Source organism: Otolemur garnettii, unplaced genomic scaffold, assembly GCF_000181295.1.
Source record: "Otolemur garnettii isolate 467f Iridium unplaced genomic scaffold, OtoGar3 scaffold00098, whole genome shotgun sequence".
In the NCBI taxonomy this organism is placed as follows: Eukaryota; Metazoa; Chordata; class Mammalia; order Primates; family Galagidae; genus Otolemur; species Otolemur garnettii.
The window spans coordinates 6,973,870-6,991,012 of NW_003852493.1; the positions used below are offsets into that span (position 1 = coordinate 6,973,870).

The 17,143-nt window shown below is 38.3% G+C and overlaps 1 protein-coding gene across 3 annotated transcripts in view; it reads right to left on the bottom strand.

Moving 5' to 3' along the window:
• Positions 1–17,143, bottom strand: part of LOC100945491 (CD302 antigen) — a 149,060-nt gene that overhangs the window by 65,864 nt on the left and 66,053 nt on the right. For all 3 annotated transcript variants that reach the window (XM_003795973.3, XM_003795972.3, XM_003795974.2), the window contains exons 21-26: positions 14,350–14,489; positions 12,332–12,437; positions 11,965–12,125; positions 7,659–7,788; positions 5,641–5,867; positions 1,207–1,372 (exon numbers count right to left, since the gene is read on the bottom strand). In XM_003795973.3, coding sequence (XP_003796021.1) covers positions 1,207–1,372; positions 5,641–5,867; positions 7,659–7,788; positions 11,965–12,125; positions 12,332–12,437; positions 14,350–14,489 — 930 coding nt within the window. The remainder of the gene's footprint in view (positions 1–1,206; positions 1,373–5,640; positions 5,868–7,658; positions 7,789–11,964; positions 12,126–12,331; positions 12,438–14,349; positions 14,490–17,143) is intronic.

Sequence of the window (17,143 nt, forward strand, 5' to 3'; positions counted from 1 at the left end):
ACGCCCGGCCATTTTTTGGTTGCAGCCATCATTGTTGTTTGGCAGGTCTGGGCTGGGGATTCGAACCCGTCACCTTAGGTGTACGTGGCTGGCGCCTTAGCTGGTTGAGCTATAGGCGCCGAGCCAACATAATAATTATTAATAAGCACCTCACTAGAACTCTGAGAATCCATTTTCACGTTTCTGGCTACTGACAGCGCTAATTTTAAAGAAACATTTTAATGAAATACTTGATGTTCTAAGTAAGTTATTGCTTTAGCCAAATCAAACAGAAATAGTGTTTAAACTCTGGCGTCTAGAAAATCTGATTACAGTTTTCATTTTATGAAAAGGCCATGCATTCAAAACAATGCAAATGTAGATCTGCTGTACTTAAAATAAATCAAACGGTTTAATAGGAGGTAGGGACCATTCAGCATCTCTCCCAGCTCACCATGGAGCCTTTTGTCTGTGAAGTAGTGTCTTCTTTCTACCACAAACAGGCACATGTGGGCCCCTGACAGCTGTAAAACCATTTGCCTTTGAATGGGCTGCAGATTGCAGACCTGACTCAGGCTAAGTTCGGCAGGTTCTCTCTAAGGATTTGAAAAGTAGAATTTGGAAACTGTCAGGCCATCTCACTTACAGCTGTTTCTGAAAGCTGCAGAGCTGCCACGTTGCACTACACACAGAGAGAAGCTGAAGCACATGAAGAGAATATTGCAGATCCACAGAAGGGACACAGAATATCTCTGGATTCCTCACTCCTTTTCCCCAGGAGACTCAGCTCCACTGCCATTTGGGTTCTAAATTTCACTTTGTCTTAAGTTAGAATGAACTCATTGCTGTTACTTGCCACCAATTGAGTCTTAATAGTGGCTCAAAAAAGTAATGATAGTTGTGATGTTAAGAATTATGACAGAATTCCCACAAATATATTTTCTATAAGAATATAAATACAACCAATATGCAAAAGAGGCTGAGTAACAAGAAGACAAAACTCAAGTGTCAAATGCCGTTGTTAGCTGACATACAAATAAAGATAAAACATGTCTAAAGTAACTCTACCTGAATATAAATTTTTGCAATTAATTTTGTTGTCAAAAGGACATGATTGTGTTTTCTTCACAATTCTAAAACCAGATTTTACAAAACTATTCCCCAGAAATTTTACTACTGATGAGACTGATAATGATTTAAGAATTAAAATATTTAAAATTCACAAACTTCCTGGATAGTAGCAAATGGCCCCTGGTTGATCATCACCGCAGTCGGCTGTTTTCCAGAATCCATCCGTGTCTAGCAGTACACAGTCTTCAAGTTGCTCACTATTTTCAGCCCAGCGACTGAAATGGAGATGTTTCCCATCTGACCAACCAAAGTTGAGTTCATCCTGTAAGGATCAATACATTTCAAGCGACAGTGTTCACGTTATCCCTTTGCATTCTTCTGACCCTCATGGCCATCCAATGGTCAAAATAATGACTTTTTATTTTATATTTAACGCACACTTATGTAGCATTTACTATATACCAGGCACTGTTCTAGGTGCTCTGTGAATACTGACTTATTTAATCTTCATGACAACCATCCTAGAGAGATGCTATGATTATCTCCTTTTTACCATTGTACAGACCAGAACACTAAAGGTCTGTAACTCGTGCAAATCACACAGAGTATAAACTGCTGTGCCGAAATGCTAATCCCGGCTGTCAGTCTTTATAGTGTATGTACTAACCATGACACTAATAGATTTGGGCTGCTGGTGGTTTAGAAATCGGAAAGCTAAACTAGTGAGGACTCCTGTCAGCACAGATGAAACCAGCAACAACATGGTAACATAGAAAGCTTTGGAGATAAGTGTATCTGCTTTTTGAATCCTGTTTCTGTAACTAGCTTTTGACTTCTGAGCCTACCTCTCCAAATTACCATCCCTTCACCTATTAAATGAGTGTGACACTTAATTTCAAATTAGGGGCTTGAATTAATGGGATAACATCTAAAACAGATAATCCAATGGTCAGCCAGCACGCAGAACTACATCAATGTCAGTTCCCTTCCGTTTAGCCCCTCAGACCTCGTGGATCCCACACCACTGTTTTGACACTTATCTTTGGGGAGAAGCTGCTTCATTCACTATGCTCTGTTATGGGCTAGCAGTCTGTGAACATCTGTCTTTACGTCCTGATAAGGGCCTGACCACCCCCCTCGGTACAGGGGATGGATTGCAGGGTACAGGTTTGTCCCAGCTTCCCCATGGTGCCACCAGAGCAGCAGACAGCCAGACATCAACGTTGGCCCAAGCAATCCACTCAGCTAAGCTTTCCTAAGGCCCAGGGCAATTTGTTTCTCTAGTTTATTTGGAATGTTGAGCAAAGGCCACACACAGGTCTCTTTGGTGAACCATAAACAGCAAATAAGGTTCAGCCTGAACACCCCCAGCTACTTCACTCTGAACTTAGAGAACAGAGTTCCAGCTGCCACCTTGGGCCAGTTAATCCCCAAGCCACTGTGGCCTCAAACATGGGCCTTCGGCAATGGGATCTTGTCTGTAGGGCCCTGTATTTCTTCCCTTTGTTGTCCTCCCCCAATGCCGCCCCTGTGACTTTAGACTTTCCTTTTCCTTCTGTCTCTTTACCGAATACGACATCTCTTTCCTGGGGCTATAGATACCTCTTAAATTTTTGACCTTAATTGATCTTAATTTAAATCTGGCTTTTCCAAGGGCATAATCTCCTTTCAGCACCCAGAAGGGAAAGCTGTTTGCTTTTCCATTCTCAGAGAACACAGGGCTAGGAGAAGGGAAGAGTAGTATTTTTATTTCCTTCAGTCACTTCCTTTGAGGTTAAAGAGTAACACAGAGCGTGGCCATGGCAGGAGTCACTCAAGTATATAGCAGTAAAGGTAATGGACCGAGAGGAAATCAGGGAGGCTGCTTCCTACCTCTGCACACTCAGAGAGTCCTTGCCTCTCTCAGACCTGCCCTGGGACTTGCCCACCTTACTCCTCCCTGATTTTCATTTGCTGTTTGTGATTCACTAAGGAGATGCCGGAGTCCTGTTCTGTGCCCCTGGCCCTTCCATCCACTTAGGGATGTCTGTGTTGAGTGGATGACACGCCCCGTCTCAAGCGTCCCTGACTTCCTCTCATTCCATGTATTTTCAATTCTATGTATTTGAGTGACCCTTGCCATGGCCACACTCTATTACCCAGAACTGCTGCCCCTCAGACACTGTACACATGCCCTAGCTCGGGCCGACATCACTTCCTGCAGTGTCACGTATAAAGACTTCTCATTTCCTCCCTACCCTACCCCAAGTCATTTTACTTAAGTGAAATCTTACATTGTTGCTATGTTATTTAAAATCTTTTAGTACCTTCCCATTGCTTTCAACATAAATTGTTATTTGTTAATATCAGGCATGTTCTAAAAAATTAAGGCAGTTTATGAAGATACATAATAAACAGCTGCATGGAATGTTAAAAGTGAAATAAAAAAAGAACTATAGATAAAAAGGATAAGAAATAAGATCAAAATCATTATGTAGGAAGAAAAAAATGTTATGAAAGAGTCTGATCCTAATTGTCTCAAAAATGAATATTGTACATATAAAAATAACTTGAAGGGTACATACCAAAATATTACACCATATTTATCTTTAGGTATTGAGATTACAGGCAACTTTCAATTCCTTCTTCTTCTCCTCCTCTTCCCACTACTTTTTTTTTTTGAGACAAAGTCTTGCTCTGTCACTTGGGCTAGAGTACTGTGGCATCATCAGAGCTCACTGCAACCTCAAACTCCTGGGTTCAAGTGATCCTCCTGCCTCAGCCTCCCAAGTAGCTGTGACTATAGGTGCCCACCACCATGCCTGGCTAACTTTTCTATTTTTCCTGTAGTGAATGGATCTTGCTTTGTTTCCCATGCTGGTCTTAAATTCCCAGACTCAGAAGATTCTCCTGCCTTGGCTCCCAAAGTACTGGGATTACCAGTATGAGCTACTGTGTCTGACTTAATTTTCAGGTGATTGAAACTGGACATGTAGTAACTTATTCTACCTTCACGATAGTCATGGTGATGGGCTGCACAGAAGAAAGCAAGTGAAAGCAACGCTAGGGAAGAACTGATGCTGTGAGGCTGGGTAAGCAGCTCCCTCATCCCCCGGCTTGATTCAGGGTAAATTTTAAAATACACAGAGGTCACAAGGACTATTCTTTAAGTCATTTTTAAATGCTACTTTTCATGGAGTTCTGGTAACAATTTTGGTTTATTCATCCATTCTCCAAGTCAATTCTGAGTTTGTGCTAGGATTAAATTGTCTTCAGTCGCATGTTTTCTATGTAGCCCTAGGCCCATCTTGGTATGCTGGGGTATAGGGTATACCATAGCCGAGAAGAAGAGGCAAAAATAGGGTACAAGGCTGAGAGGAATATAGTTTTACTGTTTTTAAAAAGTCCCCTATTAATTACAGCCAAAAGCTTCAGTTTTATAACTATTCCCGTTTGTGCAACATGTACACGGGTTAGTGTTGGGATAATTGGAGACTCGCATTCTTTGCTTGGCTATGAAATGAATGAGGATTACCCCAGACTTCTATCAGGATCAGCACTTGAGATGGGGTGAAACATTATTCTAATCCCTTTTTAAAGCAGCTAATTTCACTCTGGTAATTTTTTTTTTTTAAATTAGAGACAGGGTCTTACTATGTTGCTTAGGCTGGATTCACACTCTTCATCTCAAGAGATCCTCCAACTCTACTGATATTGAAAGGAATGGAAAGGACTCTTCAGCGCCATCCACAGTCTTTCCTCATGCCCAACCCCATCTGATTTTTTTTTTTTTTTTGAGACAGTGTCTCACTATATTGCCTCAGTAGTAGAGTGCAGTGCTCTACCTAGTTCAAAGAAACCTCAAACTCTTGGGCTCAAGAGATCCTCTTGCCTCAGCCTCCCAAGTAGCTGGGACCATTGTGCCTGCTACAATGACCGGCTATTTTTAGAGACAGGGTCTCGCTCTTGCTCAGGCTGGCCCATCTGATTTTTAAATTCTTCCCTCTTCTCATCTTTCCATTGGCTAAAGAGTTACAGGGGTTCCTGGTTCTAGCTCAGTCTTTGACTAGACTAAATAAAAAGAAGTGCTCAAGTATGTACGTGCACCAGAACTTTTTCCTCATCTAAACAATAACACGCTAGACCTTTTAATAGTGGAAAAATGATTGCCACTAAATACTTCATATTCCACGAAATTTACTGAAATAAGCTTTTTTCTTTCTTTCTTTTTTTTTTTAGAGAGTGAGACTCTTAGTGAGACTCTGTCACCCTCTATAGAGTGCTGTAGCCATCACAGCTCACAGCGCTCCAGCTCTTAGGCTTCGACCATTCTCTTGCCTCAGCCTCCTGAGTAGCTGGGACTGCAGGTGCCCACCACAACGCCTGGCTATTTGTTGTTGTTGTTGTTGTTGTTGTTGTTGTTGTTGCAGTCAGGTTTGAACCTTCCACCCTCAGTATGTGGGGTGGTGCCCGACTCATTGAGCCACAGGCGCTGCCCATGAAATAAGCTTTTAAGATATCCAGTTTCTTTCAGTGTGGTAGGAGGTGGTGTGCACAATAACAAACATTGCATCTCTTTGCCAGTCCTGGCAGCTGGAACTGAAAACTTACATCCTGGCTGGAGAGCCCGATCCACAGGGAGGAGTTGCGCAGCACGGCCTGCACGGCGAGGAATGCCTGCTGGTAAGGGTCTGTGATGCTCACCAGGCGCATGTTGGATTGCAGACACTCCCTTTGAGCAGCGTGCCAAGTCAGAGTCTTTGGGATTATTTTGTACAGGTTATTTAGGTATTTTACAGTTTCTGATGTATTCTGTAAGGTCTCTGTGCCTTTAATTTCTGTGTGTAAAAGAAAATAGGAACAGCAACAACCACAAACCTTTCCCCGCCACCGTACAAGTCATGGGCTGCTCTTTCCAATTTCTCACACTACGACTCTGCTGTAGATACTATCTACTTACTTATTTATGCTAGAGTTTGGGTGGGAGAACAAGGTATGTTCTGCTCTATGCCATGGGTAAAATGTGTGAGCCGCGGTATTTGTTTTCTAAAATCAAAACAAAATTCTGTGTACTGATTTAGAAAGGAGGAAAGCTGTAAATAAATGTAACCTGCAATAAGATCAGTGTTTAACATTGGTGCCAAATACCTCTTTTGTTTGAACTGCTTCAACAAGGAAAGAAAAGTCTTAAGTGTCACCTTACAAAGTTTTCATCTGGGAGAGCTGCCTTGAGAAAAAAGTAAGAAACTACCCACAAGAAGAAGATATAACTGTTATAAACCCCGACTGCTAAATTTGACTGCCTTAAAAAAAAAAAAAAAGAAAAGAAAAAGATAAAAAAGAGTATATATTTGAATTATTGCTTTATAGTGCTTTTTTTTTTTTTTTTTTTTTGAGACAGAGTCTTGCTCACTCCAGGTAGAATGCAGTGCCATAATCATAGCCCACTGCAACCTCAAACTCCTGAGTTCAAGAGATCTTCTTGCCTCAGGCTTCTGATGAATACCTGAGACTACAGGCCCACCAACAGTGCCCTGCCTGGTCAGGTTTTCTATTTTTAGTAGAGAACAGGTCTTGCTCTTGCTCAGACTAGTTTCACATTTCTCAGCTCAAGCAATGCTCTGGCCTCACCTCCCAAAGTGGTAGGATTGTAGGTGTGAGTCACCCACCATGCCCTGCCAGAGCAAAACAATTCTGCTTTGGTACATGAAATATCTACTTCATGTTCTCATTGCTTGATAAAAATTTTTTCTTAATCATTTGTTAAAGACTCATTCTATTAAATGAAAAACAACATAAAACCTTTTAAAAATATCTTTTTCAAAATACGGATGATTTCTACTTTTATATAGGCATTTTACTTTTATTTAGATTATAGAAATGCACAGATAGTGATCTATTTACTTATTTCTTTCATATCTATTTTTCAGTGCTAAATTTAACAGACTCAATATTCAATATGGGACTCAATTAAAAATATTAAATTTTTTTTCTTTCCCCCATGATTAAAAGTAAAATTGAAAAAATGCCAGAGTACAAAAGAGAAAAAGATTCAACCATAAATTACCGTCATTGGACAACTGTTATTAGTATATTCTATCAGATACTTAATTTTTATGTTGAAGTAAGTATGGCAATGACACTCAAAAATCACATTCCATTTGTGATAATATGACTCACTAAGCCAATATGGGCTTAGTCATGTTTACATTTTAAGACATATGATTGTAAATTGATACAACTTTATTGTAAAGTTATTGTTACTATTATTTGAAACAGCATCTTACTCTGTCACCTAGGCTAGAGTGCAGTGGCATGATTACAGCCCACTATGGCCTCAAACTCCTGGCCTCAAGCATTCTTCCTGCCTAAGCCTCTCAAGTAGTTGGGACTGTAAGCACACACCATGCCCAGCTAATTTTAAATTTATTGTGTAGTGACAGGGTCTTGCTATGTTTCCCAGGCTGGTCCTAAACTCCTGGCCTCAAGTGATCCTCCCATCTCAGCCTCCCAAGGTGCGAGGATTACAGGCATTAGCCACTGTGCCCAGCCTATGAGAGTTTTATAATAAAGAACTGCATATGTCTAACATCATGAAGTACCATAATTATCAAGGTAATTATTGATACCTGCATATTTCTGACAGAGAGCTACAGGGTGGTGTTCGCCGCAGGAAGTAAAATTCCATGTCCCAGTAAAAGGTGACTTTTGGAGGTTGAGTAGGATGGCACAGTGGTACTGAGACTCTTCTTCGAATAACTAAACAAAAAGGGAAACATATACAATTGTGAAACTGATGGTCTGAAGATCCTTGCAGGAAATGAATTATTCCCCCTCCCCACCCCGTGAAAATCCTCATGAAGTATCTGAGAAAATACTGAAAAATTTCCAAAGCACAGAAAAAGGGCAATTAATTTCAGAAAATAAAAAACTCAAACAGTGGCAATATTGACAAATACATCTTCAAAACAGATACAGAAAAACCATCAGGGATATGATGAAAACAGCTCCAGTAATATTTATCACTCTTCTATCTAAAGTTAAGTAAAAACTTATCAGTTTATTAAATATTTATAGACATTTTGTAAGAACAAACTATAAACCACATAACAGAGAATACATCTTAACGTTTTGATTCTATTCCATCACTCTACAAACCTCCATATAGCAAAACAAAAGTATCTAGATTAGGTGGCGCCTGTGGCTCAAAGGAGTAGGGTGCCAGCCTCATATGCTGGAGGTGGCAGGTTCAAACCCAGCCCTGGCCAAAAACTGCAAAAAAAAAAAAAAAAAGGTATCTAGATTGCATTCTCTGATCACAAATCAATAATATTAGACATGAAAATTTATTTAAAGTATATTGCCCCTATACTTTTCTGTATGTTTGAAATATATCACACTTAGAAAAATAATACAAGTCAATTTATCCCAGAAGATACAGGTTTTTTTTTTTTTAAAAGCATGCTACTCAATAAATATTAAACCAAAATAAAATAAAAAACATTTAGGAAAAAAATAATGAAAAATGTAAAAAAAATGAGTAAAACTTTATGTGGAGGCAAGTGTATATTATTAAATGTATTCTTTTTTTTAAAGGATAAATAAATTAGATTCGATATAGAAGATTAAAAATGAACAAAAACAGAACTCTAATAAAAATAAGATAGAAAACTACAAAAGTAAATATTCACAAATATAGACCAAGTGATGGAAATAAAGGGTAGAGAAGAGAGTGGAGAAAACCAGTTTTTCCATGCACCTGTTTCTGTAAAAATCTCAACAAGACAAAGTAAAAATGCAAAAATAAAGATTTGAAAATACCAGATACAATTTTACTATGCACATTTTAAAATCTAAATACAATAGACAACTTTCTTGAAAGATATCAATTGGCATAACTGTCATAGGAAAAGTGGAAACCCCAAAATGTACTAGTAACTTTGGAGAAAATGAAAAATTAATAATCATAGCTACTTTTTTTTTTTTTTTTTTTTACTATGTATCAGGTACTATGCTTAAAGGATTCAATGAATTATCTTATGTAATCCACACACTAACCCTGTTAGGTAGTACAAGCACAATACAGCTTATTAGGTGAGGAATTGAGGCTTAAGAAAAGTTAAGCAAATTTCCAAAGTCATAGCAAATGGCTGAGTTGGAATTCAAACCCAGGGAATCTGACTCTAGAGAGCTTGGGCCCTTTACTACTGCAGCAATATACTGCACCAATTTACTACTGCTCCCTGTATTATTACAACGTGATTCTGCAAAGAACAATGTAATGTATATTTTAAGATAGGTGGAGAAGTATAATGTATATGTATAATGTATAATATATAATCTGATTGTATACATGTAATATGTATAATGTAACATGTATAATCTGATCATTATACAAAGTATATATGTAGTGAAATATCACACTATACCTAACAGATATGTGATTATTATGTGTCAATTATAAATACAAAATTAATTAATAAAAAATGTTGGGCTGGGTTTTAGGGTTCACACCTATAATCCTAGCACTTTGGGAGGCTGAAGCAGGAGGATTGCTTGAGGCCACAAGTTTGAGACCAGCTTGGGCAACATAGTGACACCACATCTGTAAAAAAAACTTTTTTTAATTAGCCAGACATAGTGGCATGCACCTTTTGTCCTACTTACTTGGGAGGCTAAGGAGGGAGGCTTGCTTAAACTCAAGAGTTTGATGTTGTAGTGAACTGTGATTGCCCCATTGCACTCTAGCCTGGGCAACAGAACAAGACACTGTCTTGAGAAAAAAAAAATTTTTTTTTACAGAAAAAAAGAATGATCTCTAAAATCTATCAATACAGGCAAAAATTGTACACAAAGATTCAGTATTGCTCACTGCCGCACTACAAATGATGTGTAAAACTGGGAACAATCTAACACCCAGCATCGGTTAGGTAAAAGATGGAATATTCATAAGAAATACTGTGTAACCATAACAATGCTTATTGAGTAGATCTTTTATCTTATTTTTCTTTTTGAGACAGTCTCACTCAGTCACCTGGGTAGAGTGGGGTGTGTCATGGCTCACAGCAACCTCAAACTCCTAGGCTCAAGAGATCCTCTTGCCTCAGCCTCCCCAGTAGCTGAGACTACAGATACCCACCACAATGCCTGGCTAATTTTCCTACTTTGAAACTGGTCTCAAACTCCTGAACTCAGGTAATCTACCCACCTCAGCCTCCCAGAGTGCTAGGATTATAGGCGTGAACCACTGCACCTGGCTTGAGTAGGTCTTTTAATGGCAGAAGAAACTGTTTATGATATAACACTATGTGAAAAGTAGAGTGCAGTAGTATATATACTATGATTTTATCTGTGTTAAGAAAACAATGTATGGAAAATCTCTACAAGAAAAATGCTGAAATACTCATTGTGAGTTCCTACATCAGGGCTCAAATAAAATTTGAGACTTATTTATAAGTCACGGAATCTTGGCTAATATTTGTGACAATGAAATAGAATAGAATAGGATAGGGTTGGATTGGATAGGAAAAGACAGGATAAGAGAGGAGAATGAAATAGGATAGAATAACAGTATCAATGTGCACAATCTTAAGAGTGAGCATTGTTTCCTAAAACTTTAATTTCAGTTCAATATTGTATCTATATGTATGTACTTGAGGGTGATTTAAATGTATTTCCTACTGTGGGCTAGGGTTAAAAGTTTATTTTGTTTTTATTTATTTTTTTTGAGACAGAGTCTCACTTTGTCACCTTGGTGCAGTGGCATCACAGCCTACAGTAAAGTCAATAACCTCAAACTCTTGGGCTCAAGTGATTTTCTTACCTCAGTCTCCTGAGTAGCTGGGACTACAGGCACCTGCCACAATGCCTGGCTATTTTTAGAGATAAGGTCTCACTCTGGCTCAGGCTGGTCTCGAATCTATGAATTCAGGCAATCCACTCAGCTCGCCTCCCAGAGTGCTAGGATTACAGGTGTGAGCCACCATGCCCGGCCAGAGGTTAAAAGCTTAAAAGCCATGGTCCTAAGTTTAAGATTAGGCTTGACGTTTTTCTTTGTTGTGCTTACTCTTCCACATTTTCTATAATAACCAAGTCTTATTTTGATATTTACTTTGTAGGCATTTACACATGCTTCAGAGTTTTCTTTGCCACCAGCATCAACCTTGAGAAAACTAACACTGCAGCAGAAACATCAATTGATTATTGTCTAACGTACGTGTGTAGATTTTGACTTGTATGTTAATATATCAATTTTTGCCCTTTGTGCAAAAGATGGTCTGTATCTGGAAAGTGGTGAAGACAGAACAGTGGGAAGCAGTATCTTGGTGTCCGCAGAACCACTGTCAGGGTTATGCCTTCTTCCCCTCTACGGCTTCTTTACTCATAGCTCTTAGGGAAACATGATAACCAGTCATCAATTTTGTACTTGTCGCCTGGGGAGACTGAGCTGAGAGCTCAAAGTCCCAAAATGTGAAATGAAACGTCCTTATTCACTTCTGTTTCCAGCTCGCTATTTGATGCCTTTACATGTTTGTGAATAGGAATCTGATGGTACTGTGAAAAACTAGGGCATCTACCTGAAGCCTGGGGAAGTGCCTGTTCTTCTTGTAACAGCTTTATGGAGCTATAAGTCACATACGAGACCATTTGCTCATTTGAAGTATGGTTTTTAGTACATTCACAGAATGGTATAACCGTCACTCTAATAAATCTTGGAACATTTTCACCTCCCCTAAAAGAAGCCCCATGTCCTATAGCCATTACTTTCCATCCTTCCATTCTCCTTGGTCCCTTGCAACTGCTCATCTACTTCTAACTTCGCATTTGCTATCCTGTGTATAAAGGGAATCACACACTAGCAATCTCAATCCAATAATTTATGAAAGACTCAGGTAGTTCACAGAGCTATACAGATTACTGATTCAAGAAACTTACATTTCCTGGTATTCTCAGCCTCCGACCAACCAATAATGGGTGAAAGTTACTGAATGTTAGCTCTCTGTTATCTGTCCATTTGCTTATCTTTTCATAGGCAGTCCAGCGCAAACCAATCCATAAAGTAGTTTCCATACCCGGAAGCAAGGATGTAATAAAATCTGTTAAAAAGACATTTTTTAAAAAATGACTTATTCAAATTAAAATTATACTAAGAATGTCAATCTTACCTAATTATCAAGATAATCTTTTACCTGCTTTATAGAAAATAGTTAATAAGATTTTTATATGTTAATTCTCCAGAGTCTCCAAAAATAACTTGGCCCTGAGATCAAAATAAAACATGTTTCCCAGACAATTCCAGTACCTTGTTCGTTCTGGCTCAAGATTGAAGGAAGGGTGCCACCATATGAGTGACACAACTCGCTTGCTTGAGAAAATTTAAGAGACGTGGATTTGACCTTTAGAAAGCACTGCAAACAAAGACACGAGTGAAACATGAGATTCTAGACATGAGGAAGATCCCATAGCAAGTAAATGCCGCATCTTTTAGAGGGCTACTAATTTTTGGTCTGTGAGATGAGATAATTTACAAAGTAGTACCATAGAATTCTTCATTTAAATAAGTGAGAAGTGTTCTTCAAATTGTTACATATTTTTTAAAGATCTCACATTTATTACATTTGCTAAGCAGTTTGTATAATTCTCACAACAAATGAGGAAACTGAGGCACGGGGCTGTTAAAGTAACTTGACCCATAAGTGAAATAGTCATACAGTAGTGAACTCAGCACTTAGACTCTGCTCCACCTGATTTCAAAATCTGTGCTCTTTATCATCATATCCTTAAGAAAGCACTTTTTTTTAAAAGACAAAGTCTCACTCTGCTACCTTGGGTAGAGTGCTGTGTTTTTCTGTTTTTAGTAGAGATAGGATTTAGCCCTATCTGGTTTAGCCCAGGCTGGTCTCTAAATTCCTGAGCTTAAGCAATTCACCCACCTCAGACTTCCAGAATGCTAGGATTACAGCTGTGAGCCACCATGCCCGGGCCAAGAAATACATTTTAAAAGAAATTGTCTTTCTTTTTCTTGGCAGAATATTTTAATTAAATTGACACCAACTGTGCAAATTAACATAATTCCAGTACCTTGGGGAATTGAAAGGATTGTCCTACTTTAAAAGTTCAAAATGTAGCCCTAACTTTACTACAAATGGTTTCAGCTGTCAGGCACATGGCTTCCGTTTTCTTTTTGACATTATGATCACTTTAGTGTAGAGTAGGATGTCCCAAACTGTGTTGCTTGAGATACTTAGCCTTCTTATAGATGGCTGTAGCCAACAACATATAAGCAACTCACTGGGTGGTTTCTAGACAAGACTCTAGAGAGAATGCCCTGAACTCGAGCTTAGAAGGCGTTCGGTAAGGGTGGCAGAGCAGAAACAGATCCATGTGGTTTCTGCATGAGTCTGCTTCCTCCAAAGTTCTTTAATGTGAGAGAATAAATGTTTTAACATACTGGCAATCTCTTTTTTGTTGCCACATGTATTTCCTGACAGATACACACAGCAATATGGATTATGCATCTCAAAGAGGCAGATACAGAATGCAGCATTTCCCAAATTTACTTAATCATAAAACACCCATTTGGAGGCAAGATCAGTGATTAATGTTTCATAGTATATGTGTAGTCCCTGAAAGGTAGTTTGGGAAATGTTAGATTAATTTGGTTAGCAGATGCTGCTTGGATGCTCTCCTTGAGGGGGAAACAAGGAAACATCAGCCAGAAATTGAGTGAGTTTCCTATACCCTATAGAGATCGTTTTGACTATTCAATGTATTACTATCCACTCACAGATGAACATCAGCAGTTCAAATCTTAGTAACAAAGAATACAAATGCTTAACTTTAAAAGACCTGTAAGTATGATTAACTTGAGAGTTAACTCTTTTTTTTTTTTTTTGAGACAGAGTCCTACTATGTCACCCTCGGTAGACTACTGTGTCATCACAGCTCACAGCAACCTCAAACTCTTGGGCTTAAGTGATTCCCTTGCCTCAAACTCCCAAGTACCTGGGACTACAGGTGCCCACCCCAATGACAGGCTGTGTTTTTATTGTAGTTGTCATTGTTGTTTAGCTGGGTTTGAACCAGCCAGCTTCAGTGTATGCGGCCAGCGCCCTAACTGCTGAGCTATGGGCGCTGAGCCGAGAGCTAACTCTTAATATCATTCATAGCTTCTCACAAAATAGAGACCAGGTGGGATATTGAAATACATAGCATATAGAGGGTGAGTGAAAGTGTTTAACAGGTTGTCATTCTGCTGTAGGCCACACAACCAGCACGAAAGCAATTATTGTTTGCACAATGTAGCAATTCTCTTTTTACCTTATTCTGAAAAGGAATCCAATCTCCAGAACACTGTACTTTAGCTGCAGAATCTGGGCTATATTTCTCTAATGAAGATACGTTGTATTTTTCACAGATGAAGGGAAACTTGGAACTACAGTCGGCTGGTTTACTTAAGTCTGAGAAATGAAAGCGGATTATTATGGTGAGAAGTTTTCAGTCACCTCATTTTAAAAACAATCCAGTAGTAAAGAGGTTCATTAGATCAGTCTTTCCCAGATGGTTAAAATATATTCCCTTTCCTCTCTGGACATTTCTGTCTTCTATTATTATACCCTATCAGTAGGGATAGCATATCAATATTATCTATTAAAAAAGCACACATTTAGCATTCAAATTGGAAAGGAAGAAGTCAAATTATCCTTTTTGCAGATGATATGATTTTACATGTAGAGAAGCCTTAGGACTCTACAAAGAAAATTATTATAACGAGTAAACAAATTTGGTAAAGTTGCAGGATACAAAATCAACATACAAAATCCAGTAGCATTTCTATATGTCAACAGGAAATAATCTGAAAAAGAAAACAAGAAAGTACTCCCATTTACAATATCTAGAAATAAAATAAAATATCTAGGATTAATCAAAGATGTGAAAGATCTCTGCAATGCAAACTATAACTCCTTGATGAAAGATATTGAAGAGGACACACACAAAATGGAAAGATATTTCACATGGATTGAGAGGATCAATGTTGTTGAAACATCCATACTACCCAAAGTAATCTGCAGATTCAGTGTAACACCCATCAAAATACCAATGATATTCTTCACAGAAGTAGAAATAATAGTCCTAAAATTTATATGGAACCACAAGAGACATAGACTAACCAAAGCCTTCCTAGGCAAAAAGGACAAAACTGTCTTCAAAGTTTACTCCTGAGCTGTAGTAACCAAAACAGCATGGTACTGGCATAAAAACAGACACAGAGACCAATGGAACAGAATAGAGAGCCCAGAAGTAAATCCTGCATCTATAGTGTGAACTTACTCTTGACTAAGGTGCCAGGAACATACAATGGGAAGTCTCTTCAATAAATGGTGCTGGGAGAACTGGGTATCCACGTGCAGAGGAATGACATAGACCCTTATCTCTCACCACATACAAAAATCAAACCAAAATAAAGACTTAAATCTAAGACCTGAAACCATAAAAATACTAAAAGAGAACACTGGGGAAATGGTTTAGGACATCGGTCTGGGCAAGGACATCCTGACTAATACCCCAAAGCACAGGCAACCAAAGCAAAACTGGATGGATAAATGGGATCACGTCAAGCTAAAAAGCTTCTGCACAGCAAAGGAAACACAACAGAGTGAGGAGACAACCCATAAAATGCGAGAAAATGTTTGCAAAATACCCATCTAGCAAAGGATTAATGATTAGCATATACATGAAGCTCTGATAACTCAAAAGGAAAAAAAAATAAAACAATCTGATCAACATGGGCAAAAGAGCTAAATAAACATTTCTCAAAAAGACATACACATGGCCAACAGGTATATGAAAAGAAAATGCTCAACATCACTAATTATCAGAGAAATGCAAAAGAAAACTACATTGAGATGTCTCATCCCAGTTAAAAACAGATTTACCAAAAGGTTGGTAGTAACAAGTGCTAATGAGGATGTGAAGAAAGGGGAACTGAACCTTATACACTGTCAGGGGAGTGTAAATTAGCACAACCATTATGGAGAAGTCAAATGGAACCACCATGTGATCCAGAAATCCCACTGTTGGGATATATCTGAAAGAAAGGAGAACAGTACAACGAAAAGGTATTTGTACTCCCATGTTTAATGCAACATTATTTGCAATAGCCAAGATTTGGAATCAACCTAAGTGTGCACCAGTGGATGAACGGATAAAGAAATTGTGGTCCATATACATAATGGAATATTCCATAGCATAGAAAGAACGACAGACTTTTTATGTTGCCATTTCATTTGCCACAACATGGTACTGGAGAACGTGATGTTCAATGAAATAAGCCAAACACAGAAAGACAGATCTCACATGTTCTCATTCATCTGTGGGAGCTAAATATGAAAACAATTGATTTCCTGGAGACAGAGAATAGAATGATGGTTACCAGAGGCTGGGAAGGGTACAGGGCAAGGGGAAGATAAAGTGGGGATGGTTAGGAAGTACAAAAATATAGCTAGTTAGAATGAACCATATTTGATAGCACAACAAAGTGACTATAGTCAACAATGAGTCATGTTTACACTTTAAAATAACTAAAAGAGTGGAATTAGAATGTTCTTAAACAAAGAAATGACAAATGACTTGAGGTGATGGATATACCAGTTACTCTGATTTGATTAATATGCATTGTGTAACTATATCAAAATATCACATGCACCCTATAAATATGTGCAAGTATTATGTATCCATAATAATTAAAAATTATTTTTTAAATTAAACGATAGCTGTGTACATTAATGCAATCATGGGGTACAGTGTGGTTTTCATATACAATTTGAAATACTTTCATCAAACTGGTTAACATAGCCTTTATGTCATTTTCTTAGTTATTGTGTTAAGATGTTTATATTCTACTCTTAGAAAGATTCACGTGTACCCTTGTAAGATAAACCATAGAAGTGATCCCTCCAATCACCATCCCCCATCCCCCCTCACTCTCCCATATTCTTATTCTATAATTAGGTTATAGCTTCATAATAGGGCTGTGTACATTGGATACTTTTTCTTCCATTCTTGTGATACTTTGCTAAGAAGAACATTTTCCAGCTCCATCCATGTAAACATG